The sequence below is a fragment of the Corvus moneduloides genome, chromosome 2 (assembly GCF_009650955.1).
Source record: "Corvus moneduloides isolate bCorMon1 chromosome 2, bCorMon1.pri, whole genome shotgun sequence".
NCBI lineage: Eukaryota > Metazoa > Chordata > Aves > Passeriformes > Corvidae > Corvus > Corvus moneduloides.
In genome coordinates, this window is record NC_045477.1 from 119,019,186 (window position 1) to 119,046,686 (window position 27,501).

Here is a 27,501-nt window from a genome sequence, read left to right on the forward strand (position 1 = left end):
ATCTGGGGAGCAATGGGAGTTCATTTCCACCGAACATTGATGACAAGCAGGCGTTAACAGGAGCCTCCTGGGAGGCTGATGCCAACATCAGCACTCTGCAATAATGCAATAACTATCAGAAGCCAAATTGTGAGTGGAAACAGCAGCTTCCTCCCATGACACAAATGGTACAGTGGGATGACAGGGTCTCACACTTTTGTTTCACAGCAGGATGATTTTTGAACAGGGCTATGAAGTCTTGCTACCATTCTCTAAGTGTCCTCTCAAAGTATTTTACTAGGATGCTGTTAAAATACCCAATACTCCACAGCAAACATGACTCCACAGTCCTGGAGCAGGCTGCCCTCCAATCACTGCACTTAAAAGTGCCAAAATTCACCCTCTCACCAAAATAACAACTTCTTATAGAGAGAGCAATAGCTGAGATCTCAAATCCCCTTTCCTTTGTCCATTCCCCACTAAAAGAGGTTTGACAAGAAAGACAGCAAAAGGAGACACACAAACTACTTCATTCTCTTACCACAAGGACTCTCTTACCAAGCGGACTCTAAAGGCTTGCCTAGACAGGGAGACTGACCACAATAACTCTGTAAAAACAATTTCTAGGGAAATACTTATTCCAGATTAAGAACATGCAGGGTTTTCTTTTTTCTCTTTTTAGATTAATCCATTTCAAAATATCATGCCACTGTAATTACATCCTCAGGTAAGGATGTTCTAGAGTGACATCATCATCTCCTTCAAGTATTTCAACATATTTCTGAGTTAATTATCTTTGCCAGTAAACCTTTATTAAAAGCCTAAACTCCATGTTACTCTAGGTGTAAGCAAACTGGGCTCCAATGAGAATTACAGACTTGCACCAGCTGCATCCACCTTGCCCTGCAGCATTTCCACATAAAGGCATGAAAACTGTGTGGGGAAGGTGGAGAGAGGCCTGACCAGCATTTAAAATTTTCAGGATCTTTCCCTTTTGGTTTTTTTGCTCGCTTACTTTATTTTAATTATCGGTGCTTCTAATTAAAGCATTTAATAATAAAAAATGCTAAGTAGGGTGCCAAAAAAACAATCTCATATATTGACAATGTTTATGTAGTTCAATTAAAACCAAAACAGAAGGGTAGAAAATCCATTTACATGCTGAGTCAGGACTTGGCAATCCATTTTGCCACACTGGTGGAAGTGCAGGCAGAATGTACATTCCACATGTAAACTATGCCAGACCTCTGATCATCAGCACAGGCTGTAGCTGGAACATGGAAATGCTCTAAAAAAATCACACTGTCTGCAAGCTCCTAGAAAAAAAAAAAAAAATTGTGGGTTATCTTCTTCTGATTTCTATTTCTTCCTAACTTGATAATTTGTTTTCGTCTCCACTCACTCTCTTTAAATTTTCTTCTTGTCTCCATTCTCGGTTCACACTCCTCCTATGCCACAAGAGAGCAAACTTTGCACCAAAAACCATTGTCACGCTGCTGTGGGACCTCCCAAATCCACAGCAAACCCTCTTCCCTGAGCACACCCCAGCCCAGGGGGAATGCAGTAGCCACAAAAACTCTCTAGAATTATCTGATCCTACTGTTTTCGTGGCAAATGTCCAAGAAAATGGAATTGACTAAATGTATCAAAATAGCCAATTTCTCGAGCACCTTTTTCTAAACAGGCCAATAATTTTTCACTCTAAATCTTGCCCTGGATCTAAAGGAAACAACAGGTTTTGAAGCCACGAGGCAACATGGGTATGAAAATAGCAGAGTATCCACGTTGCCTGTTTATGGCACAAGTCCTGAAAACAAAAGCAAGGACAATCCATCAAAAGCAACAGCGACTTTGGAGAGAGAAATCCATGGCACGCCCACAAGGTCAGCCGGCTTGTCCTTCACACCAAAGCCACCACCCACATCAGCATCTGAAGGGAAAGTGCAAGGAACAATCAGATCCTTCAGACACAGCAATATTTTAACAAACAGGATCTGTAGGGACAAAGTCCTTTATTCTACCCCTTCGGTGTAACGAGAACCAGCTCCCTCCCAAGCCTGTTAAACCTGGAAGGGACTCCAATACTAGAATGTAACACCAATTACTTGCATTATGCACCCAGGCAGTAAATGTTGCACGAACTCTCGAGGGACGATAAAAAAATGTGTACTGCCATCCACGAGGGACATGCAACCTAAAACACAAACTCAGCAGCTGCAAACACATGGTAACATAGGTATCATTACCTAAAACTGAAACCTCCCTATGTATGACTGCGAGATTTAACACTACACACATTAAAGCCACTTTTCCAAACAGAGTTTCACGAATGATGATCAGTTTACCTTTAAGCGCAGTACCTTCCCCCTCATGACCTGCACGTGTTTCAGCCTCTCTGATGGAGGATTCCATTTTGAGTATCCCGCACACTGTGTTAAACCAGAGCAGGGATCCTCACAAAGAGACAGAATCAGCTTGAACAAGACCTCCAAGATCGTCAAGTCCAAGCTTTGACTGATCACCACCCTGCCAACCAGCACAGAGCACTGAGTGCCACATCCAGTCGTTCCTTGAACACCTCCAGGGATGGGGACTCTACCACCTCCCTGGGCAGTCTGTTCCAATGCTTGACCACCCTTTCCATGAAAAAATTCTTCCTAAAATTCTCAGCAAGTCATTTGCAATACAGTAGAGAAACAGCTTTAAGAAGAAATAAAAGCCCCAAACTTATGAATTTTAGATTAGGATCCCAATCTCTGGCATTTTAAGTTGCTACAAACTCAAACCCGTCTCTTCCTTTGACTGGAAGTGCATAATAAGTTTTTCTATTACAAAGGTTAATTTAGCAAACCCACAAAAAGATTTGACACCGTGGCAGTAGTGTGGTGCCCCAGTATAATCCTTTATGAGGAATTAAAGTCCCTAAGTAACCACAGTCTTCTCTTTCAGAATATTGAGGCTAATCTTCAACTGAATCAGTTGACCTAAAACTTCTATATTGGGCCACATGTCTTTCACAAGGAACAGATTATGCATTTGGAGGGGATTGTATTCTCACAGTACAAGGACTGTTTCACGTCCATCTGCCATATATCAGGAATTTCTCACTACTTTCAATCCCAGCCCACCTCGTTTTCCTCAGTCCCTGCAGCAATGAGTTTGGATACAGCAGAGTTTAATGGAAGACTGGATCTCAAGGCCAACTCACCCCAAGGTGGAGGCACATCATGAGCCATTCAGTTCCAGCACCACAGCAGCACTCTCCCTTCGGACCAGACTTACACCAAGAACAAGTTCAGCATTGTGACTTTCTCATTTTTCACTTCTCCTGAAACTGTTTCAATTTCATCAGCATGGATCTTTCAGTTTTCCAATGTCCCCTCCTGAAGTTACCGTGACATAACCTCTAAAAGAATGTATTTAAGGGCTGATACCCGTGGGAATCTTAACATCAGTTTTCAAGAACTACTTAAAATACGGCTTTGACATTAACAGGCCGTAACGAACCAGAACAACCCCTCAGCAGATTTCTCAGTCCAACCCCCTAAAAACAGAACGCAGCAGAAAGAAATCAAAACTGAAACAGAAAATTCTAGCGGTACGAAACTTCTTGGTCTTAATTTTGCCTCACATTACATTCCAGAGCACAAATGCTTCTCCAGAGAAGCAGAATGTGTTCTGTTTTTCCATGTTAGGATTTCCCATTCAATCAAACATGAGGCACAGTGATACGTGATCAGTTTCACAGCTGAACCACCTGCCTGGGCTGACCAGACCCCGTTCCAGAACTGGAATTCCCTCCTTGCCTGGAAGCAGCACAGAGCCCATGGCAGCCCCTTTTCCAGTGAGTGGACAGAGGTGACCTTGTGTCTCTGATGAAGATTCTAAGGGAGCTCTCCTTGCTCAAGCCAACAAAATTTTTACTACTGGAATGAACATGGGAGAAATGTGTTGATGGTTTTACCTGCTTCCTCATGGATTTTACAGAGATTTATGGAGTGATCTGGTTTTACCATTCCCACAGAAATCACGATTAATCTGGAAAGAAGCAAGCTATCCCCTCCTTATCCTCAGGGTAAGAGTACACGCTTCAGGATGTGTCTGAATCAGCACCAATAAAAACATAACCAAAACTCACTCCTACCTCACAGTGAATTTCCTCAGGTAAATACCACCTCTAGGTTTTTGACTGAAATGCTTCATTCATTCATTTGCATTCCGTTGTCAGTAATACTCATTTGTTACTCAGAGAAATGTCACACAGACTCCTGGAAGTTTCTAGGTGTTGTAACCTACTTCTGCCTCCCATCAATAGGCACCCAGACCCCGTCTCGGGTCCCGGGTGAGCACAGCAGGCAATTAGAGCAAGATTTGCCCTTCCCAATGTATTTGAACTGTTTCTCTTTCATCACAAGCTCTTCTGGTGGCAAGAAATCGCTGCAGGTGCCCTGCAAGCACCACTGGTCTGAAATGGCTCAAAGGTTTCTCAGAACATTTACTGAAGTAAAAGGTAACACAGGAAATTTCAACTCAAACAGCACGAGTTTGGCAAAACTATAAACAACTGGAAACTGAGCCACAAAGAAATCAGCATTTGGCACTTAAAAATCAAAACCAGAGACATCATAACCTGCTCTTTCCACACTCCCAGCCAGGCAGAAATGAAGCATTCCTTTATCAAAAATAAAATAATTATACAAGGACTATATTTCTGCATCTTTTTGTGGTGCTGTTTTAAGATCGGATATATTCCTTCTGAGAAGTATCCTGTTGGAAATACAGAAGACATCTCTGGCAAGTACTGTTATTGCTACCATGCCTTACTTTAATGCTTTCAACAAGAAACATACTTTTTAAACAGCAGTTTAAATTTCAATACACAAATTTGTTCTCTTACTGTACCATCAGCCAAATTGTTTCTTAAATCACGGCGAGAAACTGCAGCAATTTCTTGGCACTGTATATTGACCCATTAAAGAATCCCCATTGTACTTTCCTATTCTAAAGTTTATAGGCTCAGCCCTCATCTCACCTCCTCTTGTATCAATTAAGAAATCCCCAAACTTATGCAGAAGTCCAGGGGAATTCTCCAACCCAAAACTGAAATAAGGGAAAGTGGAATAAAGGTGTGACATCTGCATCTTTCCCCTTGAGGCAGGAGTAAGGAAAAATGCTCCTCGAAAATTAATGACTTTGCTTCTGCCTCTGAGATTCACCAGAGTCACACCTCGATGGCCAAAGGCCATTCCCTGGATTATGAACTGGACAACAACTGCAAAAGTAAGGGAAGAACAGGGTGACTTGGTCCCATATCATATTGAAGGGAGAGTTAGTGACTTCTGGCTGAGAGAAAGAGCTTGCAGAAGTCCACCCAGATGTTGAAAACATCCTCATGTGACCTGTCAGACATTTCATTTGTAGACTCTTTAGATTTCTATCACAAAACTGAACAGCTGGGAATACTGGCAGAAACTCTACAGAGGGGCACAAGACGAGAAACACACTCACAAAGAGGAAACAGCTCAAGGCCAGATTTACATTTGGAGATGTAATAAAACATTGGCTAGTAAACATTTTTCTTTATCATTGCTACATCATCCTTTTCCATACACCCAGGCGTAAATATGCCAGAAAAAAATTCTCTTGCCTGCTCCTTCTCAATCTATTACTCACTTTCTGCATCTCAGCCCTTTTTTCACTCCTATGAAGCCATTTTCACAGAAAAGCATCTTCGTGTTTACTAGAAGGGACTACACCCATCTGCTTCATCCCATGATAAAATGAAATAATTTGGGGCTTTTCACCTAAACCAGTGTTGGATCAAAGGCAGGGTGTTTCCTTAAACTGGAATACAGTCAGAGATATCTCAGTATGGGAGATGTTTCCCATATATTTCTAATTCTGCTTTAACCAACCAGAGCACCCTGTTCCCCACCCACTACTTGAGTACAGAACACTTTCCTCTCCCTGCTATCAACAGGGTTTGTAGATGTTTCAGTTTGTAAATTCTCAGGTGAAAGGGATTATCTGTATCAGCTGATGATTATTTAAATAATTTGAATTTTAAAAACCCTCTTGATGGGGATTATTTAAATGGAGGTTTCTTTCCCAAGCTCCACACTGAGTTCAAACAAGCTTAAGTTAAAGTGAATTACAGGTACAGGTACTTGGGAAGAAAAATGGCATCTTTTAATTCCCAGAAAATCCGGGGGACAGAAACAGCCTTCCTGACAAACAGAGTGAAAAAATATATTGCTTTAATAACAGGCACCTTCCTAATTTTATACTGGCTTGAACTGTACCTCTGTAAAGCCTGGAGGGGCAAACTCACACTAGAAATAATAAACATGTTTAAGCCTACCAAATAAAACCTACATGTGAACTCGTATGTCATTGGCTCATGACTTCTGCCATCCCTTGTGCATCACAAGTGAATAAGCCTTTTTACCAGTCATTTTCTCACTCTAGTTTTAGAATCAACACATCCACATATTTCTGTTCTGTTCACAGTCTCTCAGGGACACTGAACAATAGGATTTTCCATTGTTTAAGCTCTGAGCCCTGCTTTAGGACAATTAAGGGAATTTGCAATTGTAATGTATTCTTGTACCTTGCCTCAGAGAAACGACCTTCGTTATGTAAATGTCTATAAAACAGCATGCCAGGCACCAAAACATCAGGACAGAAAGGGCAGAAAAGCCAAGTGAGTACTTGAAGTAACCAAATCGAGTTCCTCTGCCTCACAGTTCACTCCAATTCAGAAATGAGGAATTCATTCCTCACAACCTAAAATAATAAGTGTTTCAAGATTTATGAAAAAAAAAACAAAAAGAAAACCCCCTGTGGGCAGCAAAGCTCTTTCTTTGTAGTGGACTAAATGGCATTTCTTAATATAGCCCACAGGCAGGCCTTCTTAAACATTTTGCTCTTGATCCACAGCCGATTTCCCACTTAGTGGTCATGGGGTGGATTAGTCGTAACTCAGATGCAGGGCTTAGCCCGTGCTCACAGCAAGGCTTGGAGTGTTCAATCTACCTAATTTGACACATCTAAATGTTTGATGCTTAACCTAAATTCATTTCTAGGGCCCATAAATTATCAGTGGATAGGAACTGGCACACCAAACTGGTGATTAATTCCATTCATTTGGAATTCCTGTTCTGGGAAGGGATAAAAAACCCTCTGGAAGAGCCTCTCTCTTAACTACAGTGGGAGTTTAGGACAATTAGCTTAGTTGAGACACCCAGCCTCTGGATGCTGTGAGAAATCCCATCCACTGCCAAAGAAATGATGGCTGACTTTAGGATCTTTTCTGTGGGTTTAAATGTCAGTTTGATCATGGTCCCTCATTTGCTTGCACAATTGCAGCAACTAAGCACAGCAACTGCACACTCCCAATCTTCAGGCTGGGTTGGAACTCCACACCTTCAGATGCTCCCTGGGAACTCATCAAGAAGAGCAGCCTGGCCATGTTCAGGCTGTTCAAAGGTATCAGATACTGTGTTTTAACTCTGTCTTTAATGCCTTACTTTGCACTCTGATAACTGGGGACAGTTCACACATTTTTTCTTCAAGCTATCCACTAGCTCCAGTACACAGTGCAGTACTGGTAGCACTGGGTTCAAACTTAACCCATCTCAGAGCCTGAAAAATCCAAATGTGCTTTCGAAGATGAGATGTTAATCAAAACTAAATGTTTGAGGACAAACTTAAAAGCAGATTTTGAATTTTGTTTGTGTGAATGCCTAACGTTTGACACCAGTATACTTCATTTGTGCTGAGCAGTAACTTCCTTCTGTGGCAAATCAGAAAAAGACACAGCAAATTGGAGCCTAAAGGGCAACTGTAAACCCCCAAGCCAAGATTCATGACACAAAATCCCCAGCAACTGTAGGTCATGTTGTATAATAAAAGAGAAGGATGAGAAGATGGCACACCAGGCAAGATACTGAGTTCTAGCACAGGGAGAATCTTACACCAAGCTGTAGGTTATACAGAATCTGAAAAGTCCTTTAATTTCATTGTTCCCTCAGATCCCTGGACTAGATATTAAACTTATGCAAGACACTGGATGTGACAGTTCACATTGTGCAGTCAAACAAAAAAAGCCCTGACTAAGTAGAGATTCCACTCCTTTGGAACTCTGCAATAAGAGTTACGTGCACCTTGCTCTTTCTCTATTATCCTGGCTGCTCATCACATTATTTTAGTATCTGAATGCTGCTCTTCCTCAGAATAACTAATTAGATGCGACACCCTGTTAGGCTTGCAAGCTCTGCAACCCCCTGATTTTGAGTTTGAAGGTTTAACAGACTACACAACCCCGCTCCCCTTGTTTGGAGAACCCACACCTCCAAGGGACAGAAAACTGAAGTGTCTGCAGGTGGACACAGAATCCACAGATTTTCTTGAGATATGTTCCTCCAACAGAAGAGAGGAACAGAGTGTCACCAATACTGTGGCAAACCTCCGTGCTCCTGCTACTACTGGTCACACCTCCCAGCCATGCTGGGTTTGTGCCAGCCCCATTTAATTCTGTGGTTTTTATGGTTATGACCAGAGCAGAAGCATCTAAGTAACCTGTGTTTCCTTGTATTCACCTTTTGTGTCTCCCTTTATTTGGTCCTGCAGCACAGTTCCAGCCTTCCACTGGGGTTTACAGCGTGATTACCATTACATGTGGGTCCAGGGGTATTATTCTTATTCTTGTTGTTGTCATTCTTGTTATTATTTTTATTATTGCTATTATTTTATTATTATCATGTTCCATCCATGTTAAGATTCAGTTCTTGTTGTTTTTTCTGTTGAATGTTTCTGCCTGAGAGAGTTAAAGCTGCTGCTCCTCTTCCTTCCACAGGCACATGGAGCCATATGCCTGCAGCCGGGGATAGAGAACGACAATTAAATAGGTCAATGAACGAAAGTAACCTTCAAACATGAATGCAAATAAATCTCTACTTGCAGCAGGACCTGATGCCTCCAGAAGCAGTATTTACATGTTGAAGCATTTTGGAGATCTGGGGCATAGCTTGTACTTTGCCTGCACAGAAAATAGCTACCCTAATTTATCTTCAACCCTTAGGAAATATGAAAGGAGGAAAAAAAATATGAATGACGCACAGCTTCATCTTTCTTCTGAATCTAGTAGAATTGTCCTTTCCAAGTAATATCCATAGCCTCATCTTTGTTTGATAATTGCTTTTGCTGCCTTTTTTTTTTTTTTAATTGCCTTTGTTTCTGTTACTTAAGCCCACAGGAAAGGTCTTTCCTGACAAAAGAAGAGCCAGCCCAATTCGAAATGAAAGGCTGACACATTCCCTCGAATGACAAACCGAAGTCACGAGCCTGATACACTGTGAGATGAAAGCTGTTTACGTGTGACAATCAGGCAGAAAGCAATTTCTTATAATTGCAGTACCTTCATACATCAAGGTACAAATAGTGTTATTCACAGTCTTCCAAACAAATAAAACCAGAACCCTTCCCAACAGCCCCTTCCTTTCGAAAAAAAAAAAAAACCAAAAAATCTTCAAGTAGGAGATACTCTGAAATATCCCAGCAGCTGTTCTGAACTGAACTGCCCCATCTGCCTTCCCTGCCAAGCATGGATCCAGCTGGGTCATTCTGCAGCAGAGTGAAAGAAAAAGCCTTCCTCCCTCAGAGAACACTGCTCTGGCTCTCCTGTGCTGATGTTCAGAGTCCCCCTTCACTGTAAATCTCCCCCTCCCTCCTCCCAGCCTCCCCACTCATGCGCACCCAGAGCAAGAAGGTGGGAAGGGAAAAAAGCAAAAGTAAAACTTTGGCTCTTTCCTCCTACCCAGCTGTGTGAGGGTTAGAAGGGAGCCCTGGGGCTTTCTAGAGTTACAGCAGAAGCAGCTGAAGTTATTTAGCATCTCTTTACTCCAAATTTGGCCTCGTGGCAATATCTGGTCCGAAGAGCTTGGTGCACAAAGAAAAACCTTCTGTGATCTTCATCCCAAACTCCAGGTTAAACTGGAATGTGATGACATGTCTCCTGTAAACTGCATTGGAAAAAACCCTTTTCTCAGACTCCTAGAAACAGAGTTTTGTCTAAAACAGACTTCTGCCATGGTTCACATGCTCACAAGACAACACTTTGTCCCCAGCCCCTACAGACATGAGGAGAGACATTTCTTGGATTTTGAAGAATGTTTCCAGTCGTGGCCACTGCAATTTAAAAGCTGCCAGAGTGTCTGATGTCAAGAAAAAAAATCACAGCTCATTAGTCAGCTTTGGAAACTCCAAATGTTACATTTGACTCCAAACAAATTCCATTTCTTCACATCAGTCTAACTCAGCCGCATTAGTGATGACAGGAAGTTTCCCTGAGGAACAGGCAATCTCGGCCATCCGACCCTCTGAACAACTCCTGCACATCCCTGCCCTGCCTCTGCCCACCCTCTCAAAGCAATTCTGCACTGCAAACTGCAAGACACACTTCCATCCCCTCACATTCCCACTGCTCCTGCCCCATTCTCTCCCACAAGAAGGTGAAGAACCCTTGGAGCCCAGAGGACCCTTTGAAACATGCTCGGGGGCAAATAGGTGTTTTAAAAAGTAAATTTTAAGCTCATGCACTGAGTCTTTAACCCTACTATACACACCCAGGAGCAGAGACATGGACAGAAACTTCCTGATGGGCCTTCAAACCTGGAAAAGCTGCCAGAGGGAACAGGAGTTGTGTTCAGGAGAGCTGCTGGGGCTGAAGCAGCTCCGATGGCAGCAGGACATCCCTGCTCCCTGCCATATGGACAGCTGGAGCACGTGTCCTGGGAGACTTCTATTTTCAGAAATAGCCACGCTGATTCTGATCACTTCTCCTCCAAACTGTCAAGACTTTAATGAAGTAGAAACATGGGATAATGTATTTATTTCAGCAGTAATCGAGTAAAAGATACAACCTATGATCCTGAATGCAAAATTAAAGGAAAACCTGAAGCGTGTGCAGAAATAAACCCTCCATTACCTCCACTTCTCTCATTTTACTTAGAACAACTGTGTTTTCATCTCTCCCTTCTAGAATATTTACACTAATGAAGTTGCCCAAATTAAAATACTTTTAGTTGTCAGCAAACTAAATACACAATCCTCTAAACACCACTGAAATAATTATCATCCTCTGCAGCATGTCAGTGCTGAGTATGTTACAAACAAAAGCCACTGCACAGGGCATTGCTCCTTCTGGAATGGAAATGAGGTAGAACAAGCACCTTTCAGGACTCTGATTTCTGCTTTTTTTTTGCATTTGGGAAGTTGGCATCCTCACAGGGACATATATCCATTGCACTACCGTAAACTCCTAAATTTCCATCTGTTTTTGAAAGCTCCAGCTGACCTACATTTTATGTTATGGATTAGTTGAAGCTTATAGAGTAGCATCAGCAAAGCAGGAGTCTTGCTGCTAACCACATATCCTAAGCAATTAAACGTTTCATCAATATGTCCCACGTAAAAATCAAGTTTTCAAGACCAAAACTCTTCAACATTTCGCACACAAAACAGAAAAAAAATCATTTGATATATGCATTTTAATTGCAGTATAAATATCATCAATTTGATTAATTTTGATTTCACAGACTAAAAAAATTCAAATGTACACATTAAAACGATTTGAAGTTTTAAAAAAAGGATGAACCTTGATTCACATTTTCAGGACATACTAAAATAAGGCATCAGAGTCACTCTGCATTTTGGAAATCCTGTCTTTTTGGAATTATCTGCAGAATTATTTTTGAAGCAAGGTGGGAAGCAGTAACTTGTATCACAAAAGCATGACTTCCACTACAGGTTTTCCACTTTATTCTGAGAGAAAATTCAACTTTGAGTTTTGGAGGTGGATTTTTTTGCTTGGTTATGTTCTTGGCAAACCAGCAGCAAGTCACTCCAGAGGCCAGTGGAACTCCTGAGGTGAGGATGATCCAAGTCTTAAGTCCTTGAGTCAGAACTCAAGAACTCCAGCTTGGGTCTCCTAGAGTTTCAAGAGTCCTGGTCATCCACTTGGCTGGGTTTTTCCTCTTCCTAACTATAAAGTCCTCGACCTAACAAATCTCCTGCATTAAAATATAGTCAGAAGAAAATATAGTGAAGAAACAACATGTTTCTACTCTGATGCACTGTCATTTTTCAACAAAGAGAGGATATTAAGGATTTTCAGAGGGATTTTCGTTACAGGCTCTTCAGGAGGCCCTCTGTGCTAACAGCCTTTTCCCTTGTATTTTTTACTCTGCATTGGTTCATTTCCCAGTAACAACTGTAACTTCTTTTGACGTTTTCTGTCCTTCTTTACAATTAGGTTATTCAGCTCTTCAATGAAAAGGCAAAGGGTAAGCTATGGACTGATTTAAGCTGGCTGGTTCAACTGGTCTAATTAGACAGGAGAAATTTGGTAGTAAAAGCAGCTGCTTCCTCCACAAACTGGAAGTCCATCAAAAGAAATGAGCTATTTTAATGGCCTGAAGACTCATGTATATCATTAGTAAGAGAGACACACATAAAAAATGTTGGTCTTCTCATAACTTTCTAATTAGATGTCTCTGTAAACCATATTCCACAACACATCTTTTCTCCCAAAGTCAAGACAACATGTTTCCATTTCTTCTTGTCCACCAACTAAACTGACAAGAACATTTCAAAAACAAGTTGTTTGGATACATTACCCGAAAATTCAACTTGACCTGTCACGTGAGGTTTCTTTATTCCCTTATTATAGGACTTTATTTCACTGGTCTACCTATACTTTATTACTTCTGTAAGTCATTTATCTCTGCTACCTATTAACACACCAGTACACACAGGAAATAAAGAGGAGATAAAGAGTCCAGGGTGTTACACTGTTTTCTCCACAAATACTGTCACTTTAAATGAAATAATGAAGGGACACAGTTAGAAGACTATCCATGTCACCTCAAACCATGCTTTGATCCTAAAATTCACAGGCACTCAACACACCCAGCTCCTGCCAAACAACGCAGCACCACTAAAATCAATACAGTGGCACAGGCTTGTGTTGGTTCAGAAGCTGCCACAGACTCAGGGATCAAAAGCAGGGATTCATGACAGCCTAGACACAAGGCAATACTGCAGGACTCCAAAGAGTGGAAGACAGAAACCTTCCACGTCGGAACACCGATGTATCGGGAACTCAGAATCTCAATATGGGGCTTATTTTAACCAGCTGCCAACATCTATAATGTAAACATTAAATGTGAGCTGTTCTACTGGGCCTGGCAGGGACAGAGAGGATTTTCCTGCCGAGCAGCCCCCATGGAGCAGCTCTGGGGCACTATTGATAACACGCTGGGCAGGGCTTGCACAAAGTCAAGGTTTGCTTTTTTTAGAGTAGCCCTGGGTGTGCCAGAAGCTGGGAGGGGGCACAGGCAGCTTGGCTTCACTAATTAAACTGCCCTGATCTTCATCCACGAGTTTTCAGCTTTTGCTCTTCTCTCTCCTGTTCTGGGGGCGTGGAGGAGACACTGAGGGAGTGGCTGTGTGGATGCTCAGCCACTGGCCAGGGCCACCCCACCACAGCTATTTCCCCGTGGGAATGTGGAGATTCACTTTTCTGGCATCTTTTGATGAAATTCATAGTAACTTACAGTCCACTGACCATCAGTGAAATCTTCTGTCAATAAAGGGAGCCGAGGTTGCTGACTAATTTGTACACATGCTCTTACACAGTAGGAACCTACATGGATTCAAAGGAGTAGCACCTCTGCTATGAGGAAAGGACTGGAGAATTGGGATTATTCAGCCTGGAAAGGAGAAGCTTTTAGCCACCTAACTGTGGCCTTCCAGTGCCTGAAGGGAGCTGACAAGAAAGATGGAGAGGGACTATTTACAAGGGATGGAGTGACAGGACAAGGAGGAATGGCTTCAAACTGAGTAGATTCAGATTAGATACCAGAAAGAAATTCTTCCCTGTGAGGGTGGGGAGGCCCTGGCACAGGTTGCCCAGAAAAACTGTGGCTGCCCCTGGATCCCTGGAAGTGTCCAAGGCCAGGTTGGATGGGGTTTGGAGCAGCCTGGTCTGGTGGAAGGTGTCCCTGCCCATGGCAGGGGATTGGAGCAAGATGATCTCTCAGTTCCCTTCCAACCCAAACCATTCTATGATTCTAGGAATGTGTCCAGCCCTGTTTCTCACTGCTGTGAAACACCTGAGGAAAAATTTGGTCTACTGCCTATTAGGTACAACAGCTCATGCAATCCATGTTTTTAAAAATACCATAAAAATAAGTAATATCTTAAAATATTTTAAAATCTCATTGTGACATGAATTACACACAGTGATAAAACAATTGTGGTCTGCCAGGCTACAGACAGTTCTCAGGGCAGCGTGTTCAGTGCCATATGGGCAATGCACAAGTTCAAAGTTTTGAAGCAATTTTTTCTAAGTGTATGTGACAGAACAAGGCACAGTAATAGCAGCCGTAGCCTGTGTGCAAATGGAAAAATAAGCGCCTCTAATATTGTTGGTTTTCATTTCAGTGCTGGCTAAATGCTTTTGATCATTATGTGCAAGTGATGAATGCACCACCTGTGTCTTTTTTTGTCCTTGTGCCAACAGGTGAGATTACCTTATTCTGACAGGGGCTGCAGCAATCTGGGTAATGGCACAAGTACAGAACATTGCTCTGTTACCAGATCACAACATTTTCAAAATATTGCCATGTTTTTAAATTCCTGTGTGTATGTGTTAAAACTGAGTCACTGCTCCACTTCCATCGATGACCTGAGTGAAACCCAACACGCTGCTTTTAAGCTCTGCTATCTGCCCCCAGCGGATGAGTTCCTACTTCTGTCCTTGTAATATTTGTAACAGTTCTTGTGTATTTACAGCTGGTATTACTGTTAGCACAGCAGCCCCCACATGCCCTGGTCCCATATTCTTAGTCTACTGACATCAAATATTAAGCTCAAGATCTTGGAGCAGGGACAGCATCTTACCCACTCAATTCCTGTCTCCCACACTCTCCATTTGTTTGCTGTTGATAAATTGTCCTTATACAACTGAAGGGTTTGATACAGTTCCTACAGCACTGCTCTTAAGACCCTCATATGTCAGTAAAGCGAAGGTCACACCAGGATTAGTTTCACACAGAGTGGTTTGTTCAAAACATAATAAAAACTAAAATCGGGCTTTTCCCACAAAAATCCCACTGTCTGTTATGTTAGAATAATGCCTGGGCAAACTGCACAAGGCATGCTCTTGTGGAGGGGTGTTTGCTGAACTTAAACCAGAAAGTGCTTTTAGAACTGAGGAAGAAGCAAGGGCAGAGAATAGGGCTTGACTCCCAAAGTACTTAAACCTCAAGAATGGGACCTGGTCTGGTGGAAATAGCTGATGGATGACTCAAAACCAGTCTCCTCATGAATCCAAGAGAGCTGCTGTTTCCGTCCCAGCAGTCCAGGGACAGCAAAGGCAGGGGTCACCCACGGAGATCGCCGATGAGCCGGGGGTGCAGGGGGGGGCAGGAGTGTCTGGAGGCAATGAGCATAAGGAGAACATGCCACTGCCTTTGGGGAGGTTTACATCTGTCACTTTTTCCATCTTGCAAAGCCGCAAAGAAAATGGTGTAGGTGGACGGCTCAAGATTGCTCTTCTCAAAGGCTTCCTCCTGAAATGGGTGCCTACGCTCTAATACTGACTAAGCTGCTGGGCTTTGCTTCTGATCTCATTAGATAATAATACTGCAATACAAAAGGAGGGGTTAATCTTGACTATATCCCCAATCTCCTTTCCTTGTGTACAGTTGTAAACACCCTGGAAGCATTCGGAGCCACTTCTTCCTCTGGTTTTAGTGTCAGCACCCGCACAGAATGGCTGCCACTGTGGATGGGGGAGCTGGAGGAGGGGAGATAGGTGGGACCATCTTTTAAAAGACACTGGGCAATTCACACAAATCCTGAGCTGTGGGAGTGCCAGGGTGGCCAGCAGAAAAGACAACTCAGTATAGCTCTTGTCACCTTTATCTCACTTGCCTCACCCCTGTGATGAAGAGACCACCGAGCACTCCTGCTCACAGCTCGGAGATGTGTAAGGGGTACACAGTGTGGATCCCCTCCAGGCTGACCACAAGCAGGCAATAGCCTCCCTAGCCCACTCCCTTTCCCACATCGGAGGTGCTCAGGGAAGGCAAATGCAGCCACAAGGGAACGTGGACACCCACCATGTGCAGAGAGCTCTTCCTGGGAAGTGCCCTCCAGCTGTGGACCTGCAGTGCTCTTATTTGCCTTCCTGGTGCAGTTAAGGAACGTTTCTAGTCCCCAAAAAAATCAGTCAGAAGAACATCTCTACCATATCCCTGTTCTCTGCACCCCTCTCTCAGTGGCTCTTGCAAATCGAAGCACATTATTCTACTTAAAACCTCCGTATTTTCCTTCTGCACTCCAAGATACACAACTCCCCCCAGTTTTCACCAGCAAACCACTGTTCAAACAAACAGAAGTAGCAGACATTTATCTGGCACGTAAACATACTCTCCTTTACACCCAGCAGGAAAGCAAGCTGCAAAAATGTTCAGCTAATGAGGAAATTCAGACAATGACGTCGGCAGCTGTAAACAGCAAAATTGCCCAAACAGGTCTGAATTGGACCCACCACTGCTACACATGAGAGCTCCAACCAATTCTTACAACTTCTAAAGGAAACAAGAACAAAGCACAAACAATCTGGTTACAAGAGAAATGACTGGGAGCAGAAAATTACTCAACTTATGCAAAGCAATAAGTCCCTATTGAAAAGCATCTGCAAAATGCTGCCTTTTCTTCCTGCTATTCTTTACACCACTGGCACTCAGATAAAACAGCTTTCATTTTACACTCATTTTTCCTGCTATTTTAGCCTGTTATGCAGTTAATCCAATAGCAACAGACCTGAACCACTTCTAAGCAACCGATACTCTCTTGCTTTTCATTTAAAAAAAAAAAAATCAGGCTGCCGCTGCTTTCCCATAATTACATCATCTTGTCACTACAAAGGAGGAGGAGGAATATACACCTCGATAAAAATGTTATCTTCAAAGTGTTTGTTGCAGTGATACACAGGCAGTTTTTGTACATAAATAAATATACCTGAGTGTATGTGCATACATACATCTAAATAAGGAAACAGAAATAACCTATAAATATCTACATATAACCTATATATATATATAGCCTGGGTATATATATACTCACTAATATGTACAGGTATCTATATAGATATATTAAATGGATATATATTGAACATATTTATATATAAAAAGACAATGCACATACAATATACTTGTAACACATTTCTCTTAGCACTCTGAAAGGAGATCCTCTGATGCTTTCAGACACACCCATATTGCATGGTGTCTGCTGACACATTCCACCACCATATAAGCAGGCCTTGAATATTGGTGACATTCAACACTGACTTTTAAAATTAATTACATTGGCTTCTGTATTTTTTAGAATGCAGTTTTAGCAGTGAAATATACAAATAAGTGGAAAAGTTTCTTCTGGGTGTTAGGCCATACCCTTCCTTCATCAAACTTTATTAATTTCTGTTCATTTGGTCCAGAATGTTCTATCCTAAGACAGCAGCCCCGGCAGAATGCTGATACGTGTTCTTGGCTAAACTCTGTCCAATTTGTCATTGCAGTGATTCCAAGGTTCATTTGGGCCTGTACTTTTAGAGCAGAACAGTATGAACATCTGAGAAGAATTGTAGGTTGACTTTGAAGTTATTTTTGTTTACTGTAAAATATGTGCCACCTTTTGTCCCAATTCAGTTTGCTTGGGGAGTTTATTTTTACTTCCTGTCAATAAGAATCAAAAGATGAGTGCTGAAATGTCACAGCCATGCCCTATATGGAAAAGCCTGCTTTATTTTTATGTATTTGGTTGATTTTATAATGTGAATAGAATATATGGGATTCAGGAGACTGATGCCCATACCTCTGCTTGGAGACTAAAGAGTAAATCTGTTAAGTATTATCATGCATATTCTGAAGTTTCATCTTTCTTTTGGTGTCCCCAGATGTCACACTACTGCACAAGACACAATCATGCTCCATGAACACCAAGTCTTACAGTAACCCCAGGGTTTATGGACTTGTGAGTACTTCAGGTTATGTATTTCTCCTTCAGGTTTACATCATCATTCTCCCAGGCAAGAAATCAAATAGTCAACCTCCTTCAGGGATGTCTGTCAAGCTCCTCTGACTGTTTGTGATATAGCAGCTCACACATATTGTCATAACTCAGCCTTTAAGACAGCAGAACCTGATTTATTATAATCACAAGTGCACAATTTATTATAATCACTCCATTCCCTATTTGCAGTCACAACTTTCCTGAAACTTTCACATGAGAGGGTAAAAATGTGCCTAATGCGAGTTCCACTTCAGTGATGATTTACACCACAGGGAAACTTTCCATGGGCTTAAACATACAACTGGCCAGCCATATTATTTCATTTATTTTTAAATACAAAGCTTAGAAAAATCAAACCAGCCAAGAAGGTCTAAAAATGGTCTGTGCTCAGTTATGTGATAAAAGGCCAGTCAGAGTGAGAACAGAGACTGAGCTGAGGCTCAGAGGACGCAGCCCCCTCCCTGAATTGGCCACTCTGAAGATGTGAAGATGAAAGGGCCAGGACTACTGTTCCTGGAGGAAAGCCCACCAAGATGTGTCCACAGGGAAATTCTCTCCCTGGAATGCTGTACTTTACCATGTCATGCAGGGGGAACAGAAATTTGGGATGGTGTAAAACCAGCCAAAGGGGTGGCTATGGGAATTACAGAGTGAGAACTACCCATCACAGGACATTTAGGAGAATTGCAAAAGGCAGGGAAAGAAATGGATCAAGGACTGAGGAGGAACAGGCCTGAGAAAGTAGATGGAAATGGGGATTAAAGGGGCCAGAAGCATGTAAGGAGGCAACTACAGCTGTCTGACAGGGATCCTAATGGGACTCCTGATAAGCACTGTTCCCAGATTTCTCACGTGGGAATGCCCTCACCACTGTGAGTTCATGTGCAGAGATGGTCTCAGCATGAGCAGCAGAAGTTTTTCAGCTGCTGGAGCAAGAGGCTGCAAATCTGAGGGGTTGTAGGTCCAGGTGCCAACAACAACTGAAGGAGACCAGAGTCTGAGGACCTGATTGGATGGACAGTGTCCAAAACCCACTGGGGCAGAGACCTTTTGTGTGTGCTTGTGTGTGGAATCCACAATCACCCAGCCAGGAGGAATGTCAGCGAGACACCAGGGCTGCTCAGGTTTGCCCATCTGTGTTTAGGAGGGTGCTGGAAAAGCCCTCTGTCCTCCTGCTGGTCCATAGAGCTGGCTGGGTGCCCTGCCTCACCACTAACTGGGCTTGGAGTTACAGAAGCAAGGCTGCCACACACCAGGGCAGGAGGAATCCCCTTATGTCTCAAAGCCCCCCCAGCTCCAGCCACTACTAACAGTGTGATTTTTACAATCATTATCATTGGACACTCTTGCACACTCCTTGTGAAGGACACAGCAGTTCTGGTTACAAAACAGACTGACCCAACTCGTTTTCCAAAAAGTCTCCCATCAATCATCTTTGTATCTATGTACTGTCAATTTGTTCCTCTGGGGCAAATTCTTCTTCAAGTAATTCTTCAAGACTCAGGGTCAAAATGAAAACCCAGGGGAGTAACTTTTCACTGCCAGCTGTGCACAGATGTGCCCCTCTGCACTGTCCTCGCCTTTCTGACTCACGTTTCTCTGGTGACAGCATAAGACCGTCACCTCTCCAAGTGGAGAAGGAAGAGGAACTCAGTTCCAGACAGCCACTCACAGGCTTCAGCTTCATGAGACTCAAATAGCATTTTAGGCAGTCAGGCCGTGATATTCATATGCAATAAGCTGGCTGCAGTTTGTGGCTTTTTGACCCAGAAAAAGAAGATGCTCTTCCTCTAATTGCAAATATTTAGCTTCAATCCCCTTTCTTTTAATTGGGTACTCATTTACCCATTCTAGCCCTGCCATGCTGGTGTTATTAGAGTGCTTAATATTCAAAGCACTTGAGGTAATAACATCATGACTAAAAAAAATTACAGTGGCCATGCTCTGCTGGTGCAGCCCCATCCACTTGACTGCTTCAAAAGCACAGAACAGATGCAACAGGGCAGAATTTAACTCCATCGCTTAACAAGAGTATTAAAAGCTTCAGTTTCTGGGGTTCTTTTCCTTTAAATTTCATATTAACCAGGTGCACCACTTCATTTGAAACTTCTTTGTTCTGTCTGGCATAAAAGCTTACCCTCTAAAGCTCAGCAAGAGACAGAGCATGGGTCCATTCTCATTCACCCAGGAACCTGATCACTGTATATTCTATCTTCTCCTCTCTTTTGCAGCAGAAGAGCTGCAATTATAAACATTTGTCATTACCCTAAACATGTGAAGCTGGAAGAAATATGATTCTTACACAAAAGATGCAGGCTGTACGTACCAGATGAGAGGTGGATGTGAAATTAGCTTGTAAAGCCAAGGTCTCTGCCATTTATTTTTATCTGGAACAGATACATAACAAAAAAACCTGAACAAACAAGCGGTCATCTCTTTGGCTATTATGTAATTCAACATAGTTCTGCCTGGTGAGAATCTGTATGGCTTTATCCCTGTACCTTCTGAAGAAAATTAAGTCCTCAGAATGCACCTGTTTCCCTCACAAATCAGCAAAGTCTAAATGAGCTGTAAATGGGAATAGAAGCCCAGCAGTGACAAGAAGGTCCAATAAGGAAACGCAGTCCCACGGGTTCCCACGGCATGACTCGAGCCATACTGCAGCACACATCCCCAGCCACACCACTTCCTAGACAGAATTGCTTTGTCCTCGTTCCAGAGACACCTACACAGGACCAGTCCTGCTGTATTTTATGCCACCACTCACATCTGATCAAATATTCACTCCAAAGTCTACTTTTCTAAGAGACAAAGTGTCCAAAGGCCAAATTAAACTCAAAACGTCTGCACTAAAGCACAGAATTCACAAGGGAGACACTTTCAAAACAATCATTCATGGGGATATTTCAGCAGGCCTCCTTAGTTACTTGTAGGAAGCTACTGAGGTTCAAAGTTACTGAAAACAACCAAAACTGTTTGGCCTTCTCTGTCTGTGCTGTTGCCCTTTTCCATCACACTTGGGGATGAACAATTTCAAGAACTGGTTGAAGAGGGCAGTAATTCTCCCATACATATTTTATTATGTGTTCTTCTCACGAAGTTGGTGAAAAAGTGACTACATTTGGACAATTTGGGGACCCTCAGTCTTTCTATCTCCTGATTAACATAGGCTTTGATATCAGGAAGAAGATTGCTGTTAAAGCTTGGTCCTGGGCTTGAGAAGGAACACTCTGCCAGTCCTAGGGACTGAAGTTCTGACTATAAATTTCTTTCACAGAAGAAAACTAAATTTTCTACATGGTAAGTAAGAGCTTGTGGATTTGTTGTCCCCTGTACCAGTGGTGTTAACCAAAAATCGGTGGCTGCTGAGTTCAAAGCTGGCACAGTGGTCAGGCAATCTGAACCACCAACACCTCAGCTTCTTACTGTCCCAAGGCTTTTGGTAAGAGAGATAAGATCTTGTCCAGAAGATTCTGATAAAAGATTTGGCAACATTAATTGTATGTGATGTCTTTTGGAAGGAATACCTAAAAAAAGAGGGGCATTTTGTCATCTGGCATGGATGTCATGTTTCACCAGGGTCTTTTATTGAAGTTCCAAAATAAAATAATCCCACAAGAAGGTAGGTGGCCAGTTCTCTCAGCTGCCTGCTGCAAAGGAAGGGACTCTGGGCACAATGACCCAAACTCCAAATTTACTTCTGACAAAAACTCAGTCTTATGTAAGCCACGTATCCTTCTGCAAGTCACAGAGGTTCTAGGGGTAAAGCATGGCTGCTGCATTTAGGTTTTGCCTCAAGGACATTCACTTTGAGAATGAACACCCACCTTTCAGTTTGCATCGCTTTAATTTTAAATTCAAATCAGTTCATTCCCACGTGCTAAGCTACCATGTAAATCTTGCTGGGGTTCTCCTTGCATGCTGTTTCTTGTAAGTCTTGACATGTTAATTTTAATAATAAGACCGAACACTGTTTTCTAGAAGAAGACAAAAGCATCCACCAGTTTAAAGGGTGCAGATGTAAATCATAAAGCAGTGCAGATGTGAATTATAAAGCAATTGAGGCAGGGCCTGCCACATTCTCAGTAGTACCATGTTCTGTCTCCCCAGTTTACCTACAAGAACAATGCTAGAGGGAAGAGTGAAGCAAGTAATTTTTTAGAGAATACAAAGCCGAACTCTGAGATACTAAAACCCCTGATAACAAAAATCTGCCCGAGTGAGCTGGTAAGCTCAGACCCCATGGAATTCCAGAAGGCACTCTCCAAAGTGGCATGTAAGTGCACAAAAAAAAAAAAAAGAACTTTAACAGCACTTTTACTCGAGTTAGCTTCTACTTTTGGCTGCTCTTGTGATTTCTCTTTCCTTTTAGTGAAGTTGTGGAAAACCCTGGCCAATCATGTGATGTCTGAAGCCTCCAATTGCAAAATGCCTCTTGCTTCATCTTCCCTCAGCCTTCAGACAGATCTTCAGACCAGTGAAACCAAAGCTACTTTGAAATGTGACAGAAGTACACCCAGATGATGGTGCACGTTGTCTCTACCTCCTCAACACCTCAAGCAGGACATGACCATGTATGTGCAGAGGATAAATCATTTCATCAAATCCCACTCAGCATACAGAAAGTTCTAGTGGAGGGTGTCAGGGTGAATTGCAGCCAGACCCTAACACGTTCTCTGAGAGATGGAACAACAAAGACCAGAGCTCAGACTCCCAACAACTCACTGTGACCACTTCTTGGCACATAAATTCAAAAATGTTTTAATTGGTATCTCTCTAAAACTTCCTTCCTCAGTCACAAGTTTTCACAGCAGCAGTTAATAAAATGTATTGCATCAAAACATTAGCTAGCATGAAAAATAGTGAGGAGATCATAATGTTTAGGTTTAATAAACAATACAGCAAAGTGAAAGAAGAAGATGATGTTCTGCTCACACAAAGACTTGGTGACCGAAACTCACTGAGTCAAACTCAAGGCTCATTTCTAAAAAAGCTCCAGGTCAAAAAAACCCCCCAAACAAACAAACAAGCAAACAAAAATCAAACCCCAACAAAACCAAACCCACAGTAACAATGGGATCTGCTTGAAGAAAAACAAGTAATGCTGAAGCAAGGTCATACTCAGCTGGAAAACAGTAGAAGGATCAGACAAAGGGGCTGACCAAGACCTGTACCCAATAACCTCTGTTTTATGGAACACATGCAAAAGGACACTGGGAGTTATTTATCACTTAATGAAACACTGTGAACTATTCCAGCAACAGTGACTACTCAGTATATTTTTACCATCTTGACACAGCCTAAGTGTTGAAAGAAAAACTGCGCGGATTTTATCAAGGTTAAAACATGTGCTTAGAAGCCCTCTGCTAAAAAATCATGTCTCATTTTTATTGATTTTGCCAACATCTTAAGCTGCTGCCAACGAATCTACACAGTATTTGCCTAAAAAGAACCTTTTACCATATTTGCCTAAAAAGAACCTTTTACCAGCATCGCAGTTGGTTGCAACTGGCCTAACTTGTTTATTCTTCCTAACATATGGATCTTAATTTGCACACATCCTCCTCTCCGAGATGAAAACACGCTCTCAGACAAAGCAGGCAAAAAATGGTCGAGAACAATACAACCCATCTGTCAGAGAGAGGCGAAGGGGGGGGGGGGGAGGAAAAAAAAAAAAAAAAAAAAAGCAAACTCTCGGAAAGTGGGTTTTGCTCATTCCTGCTCGGCATCTTTCCCTCCCTCCTTCCCATCTTAGCAACAGAGCCTGGAGCAGCCAACCAGGCAGGAGCGCATCCCGCCGGGTTACTGCAGTGCATCGGCCGCGAGTAACCGCGCCGGGCGGGCATGCGGCACCTCCACCGCACTGCACCTGCCCCGGCTCCCAGCACGGATCAGCACAGCGTTCAGGCCAAATCCTCCCCTCCTCTGTTTCATCTGGATGTCTCCGGAAGGGATGGGAGAAGGGGGAGGGGGGGGGGGGATCTTTTAAATGAAGTCGTAGAAAGGATGCTGCAAAAAAAAAAAAAGGAAGAAAGAAAGGGCGCCCAACTAAATAAAGGAAACGGGTCGGTGCGAGCGTATGTACCAGAACTGATTCCTAAGACAGCACCGAGGCAAATGAGCAAAGCCCAGCCTGTTTAAATCTCTGCTGATGGTTTGACAGCGGCTGAAGTTTCCATCTTATGCAGAGAACGGTATTAACATAATATACAGCCCTCGGAGCTGGAAGGCAGAGATCGCGCTGTTCTGATGACACTATCTCGGGCTGTGACGGCCACTTCTCGCCTTTCATGAATACCAAAGAACCTGCCAAAGACTCCATGTTCCCCATCGGACACCTCGGAGCACCCCGGAATGAGCCCGGTCCTTCCTTCCTCTCCTCCCGCTGCTGCCGCTCAAAGCTGCGGAGCAACAACCTTGACAGCAAAGACAGCACCTCTCCGGTTTGTTTCCAAATGTCTGAGCCATCAGAACAAACCCAAAATAGCAAGAAATACCGCGTTTTCTGCTGAGCATGAATTTCTGTACTGCTCCTAAGCCACTCCACCAAAATCCCCGGCTGCATTCTGCCCGGCCGGAGCACGTTCCCTCAGAGGTTACTAGAGACCAAATCCTACCAGAACTCACACTCGAACGCGGCACAAATGACTCATTACAGTCCTAAAAATAACAACGGAGAAATTTCCAACTAAAACGCTGCCTAATTAACCATGAATACTGAGAAGTGTGAGAGGAAAGAAAAAAAAAAGCAAAAGCAATCCCTGAGTTGTTGTGTTTTGAAAGCAAATTTATCACTGCTTTCTTGCTGGATGCACTCCATCAAATAGGCAGAATATTTCTATTTCCATCCTATATTATAGCAAAGCCACCTAGAAAGAATAGAGCTAATGTCTTTTCATGGATATATAGAATGTATATATATCTTTTTAAAGTAAAGCTGAATGACTTTGACCTAGACAGAAAGCTCCAAAGCACTTTTCATGCCCCCTTTGTATAGGAGACTATACATAATTCATCCCCAAACCACAATTCAGATTATTTCATGGTGCTTTTAACAGAAATGGCAGAATCCTGAGGCACTGACTTTTCTAACAAATCCTCTTGCAAACAGTTTTCAGGCAGTCCTAGTACGAAAACCTACACATCTATAATCTTTCTATGAACTGGTAAAACCAATCTCTGTGTTTCTGTGATTTACATTTCAAACAGCAGTTTAAACACACAGCTCAGAAGCCAAGATAAGACCCACTTTCATCTCTTTCTCTAACCTTAGATAAATGGCTTTGTGACAAGGCAGTGAAACTTCGGCCACGTTCTGTTCTAAGCTCTGCAGATCTTGCTTTTTCACATTTAAGGATCCACACACTGGATCTAACACAGGACTCTCCTCTTTCTCTTTCCCTCCAAGCTAGCTGGGTCCTTCATCCTAAAAGAAAGGGGAACTATCCTGGGGCTAAGCAGCCCTATTATTTCTATGTGTGCTGAAGTTCCCTTTTTCCAGCTATGCCAGTCCATGTTAACCTCACAACAGTTCCTCCAGGAGTCCTGGGGCTTTCTGAAATCTTGAACCTCGCTGACCCACAGAAAACCCCCAGGACATGCTCAAACATAGACTGGATTCAAAGACCAAGACACATTTTCAGTTCTGGAAGATCCTTAACCTCACAAGTCAGTCAAAAATCTCCTTACTTCAAAACTGAAGGAACAGTTGTTTCTACCTGTTGACCAATTCCCTAGAAGCTTTATGGGGAAAAGGCCAAAGTTGACTGAGACCTTCTGAAACTTGTATCTCTTTAACCTCTTCAAAATTCCCATTTTGGCAACAACTCCCACGGAATGGAATGGGTCAGATACAGTTGCTTTGATCAAGGACTGACCTGCCATATTCCTTCCCTGTTAATCCCACTGACCTCAGGGGAAATTACACCAGGAATTAATCAGCTCCACAGTCACACCAATCTCTGCTACGAATTTGATAAAGCCTCATAAGGAGAGAAGCATTTATCATATAAAACTTAGAATCAAAATGCCCCTCCTTATATTTAAAGAGAAAATTATATTTAATAGTTTAATTAGGCAGTTTAAGGCTGAGACAGAAATCAATGAAAAATTCCAATTTGAAGTCTACTATGTCTTATTTAGCTTCTTTGTTGTTGACAAGCAATACAAATTCACCTTTCTTTGGGCTTTTAATGAAAAGTAAAAGACATGACATACCATGAGTTGCATTGTCTGAACAATCAAGCTAAGTACAGAACACAATGGCAGCACTACTAATTATTCCTCCTTCTGCTAATTTACAACCTAACCTTAACATTACTTTGCAATGCCATTTTAACTGAAGGGAATTGCTCTTCAGTTGAATTCCTCTCCAACATGCTGGCACAAATTGTCTTTGCAAGGAAACTATACTTTCTGCCTTTGTGATCCAACAGTCTTGAAAGGTTTTAACTAATTCATTACAGTCGTAGAGAATGATGTAGAAATAGTAGATTTTCTTTTTCAAGCTCCATTTCAGAATAGAAACACCATTAATTTAAAAGGCGTATTTTTGAAACAGCATCCCTTATCGCTTCTTACCACAACCAGCACCCAAGAACAACGTGAACTGAGAGACATCTCCTTTCTTTTTTTTCCCCAGCATGTTTTCTGCTACTCTTCTCATAAAAAGTGAATTCAAATATTTCATATTACAGCAATGAAAGAGACTTTTAGCACAGGGTATCCACGAGGAGTGCTGAACTGCAGCCACCACCAGTGTTTGGAGGTACAACATTGCCCTTCTCTTGGGCACTGCAAAGTCCCAGTTTCCCACTGGAGCAGAAACCAGTATAAGGCAGTCAGAATAGTTTTACATGTAATGCACTCAGCTACAAATCCATCAGGTTTAAACAGAGATACCCCAAATTACACACAAAATGAAATTCTACTTGCAGAACCGCTAAAACATTCAAAGAATCTGAATTGTTTGGTTCCTGCCTTCATTGGAGACTATTCAGGCAATTTGGTTTTTCATTTCTCTAATGGAAAATCTTTTCTGTTAAAACCAATATATTGAGCCAGTCTCTGGGGCAGGGAACGTGGCTGTGAGGAAAGTTTGGTTTCCGTAATCTGACCAGCAACTCACTGAAACACTGAAGCAAAAGACCTTCAGAGGTCACCTGGGCCAGCCTTCTACTCAAAGCAAGACAATCAGCAACTCCAGATCAGATCAGCTGCTCAGCCAAATCTCCCACACTCCCTGGTCATGGAGAAAGCCCCACTGTCCCTGGGTGACACATCCCAGAGCTGCACCTGGAGAACAGGTATTTATTTCCTGGGGTCCACCATAAGCCACCCGAACTGCAGTGTGTGGCCATGGGCTCTCGTTAGGTATCATCT

General features: G+C 42.5%; 1 protein-coding gene across 4 annotated transcripts in view; it reads right to left on the reverse strand.

Annotated features, from left to right (window-relative positions):
* Nucleotides 1-27,501, reverse strand: part of ABCG1 (ATP binding cassette subfamily G member 1) — a 52,802-nt gene that overhangs the window by 19,798 nt on the left and 5,503 nt on the right. The window contains exon 1 of one of the 4 annotated variants that reach the window (XM_032101067.1): nt 3,188-3,261. The exons of the other annotated variants lie outside the window; for them this stretch is intronic. Within the exon in view, the coding sequence (XP_031956958.1) occupies nt 3,188-3,215 (28 nt within the window). The 5' untranslated portion in view covers nt 3,216-3,261. Of the gene's footprint in view, nt 1-3,187; nt 3,262-27,501 lie in introns of those variants that run through there. 4 annotated transcript variants of the gene reach the window in all.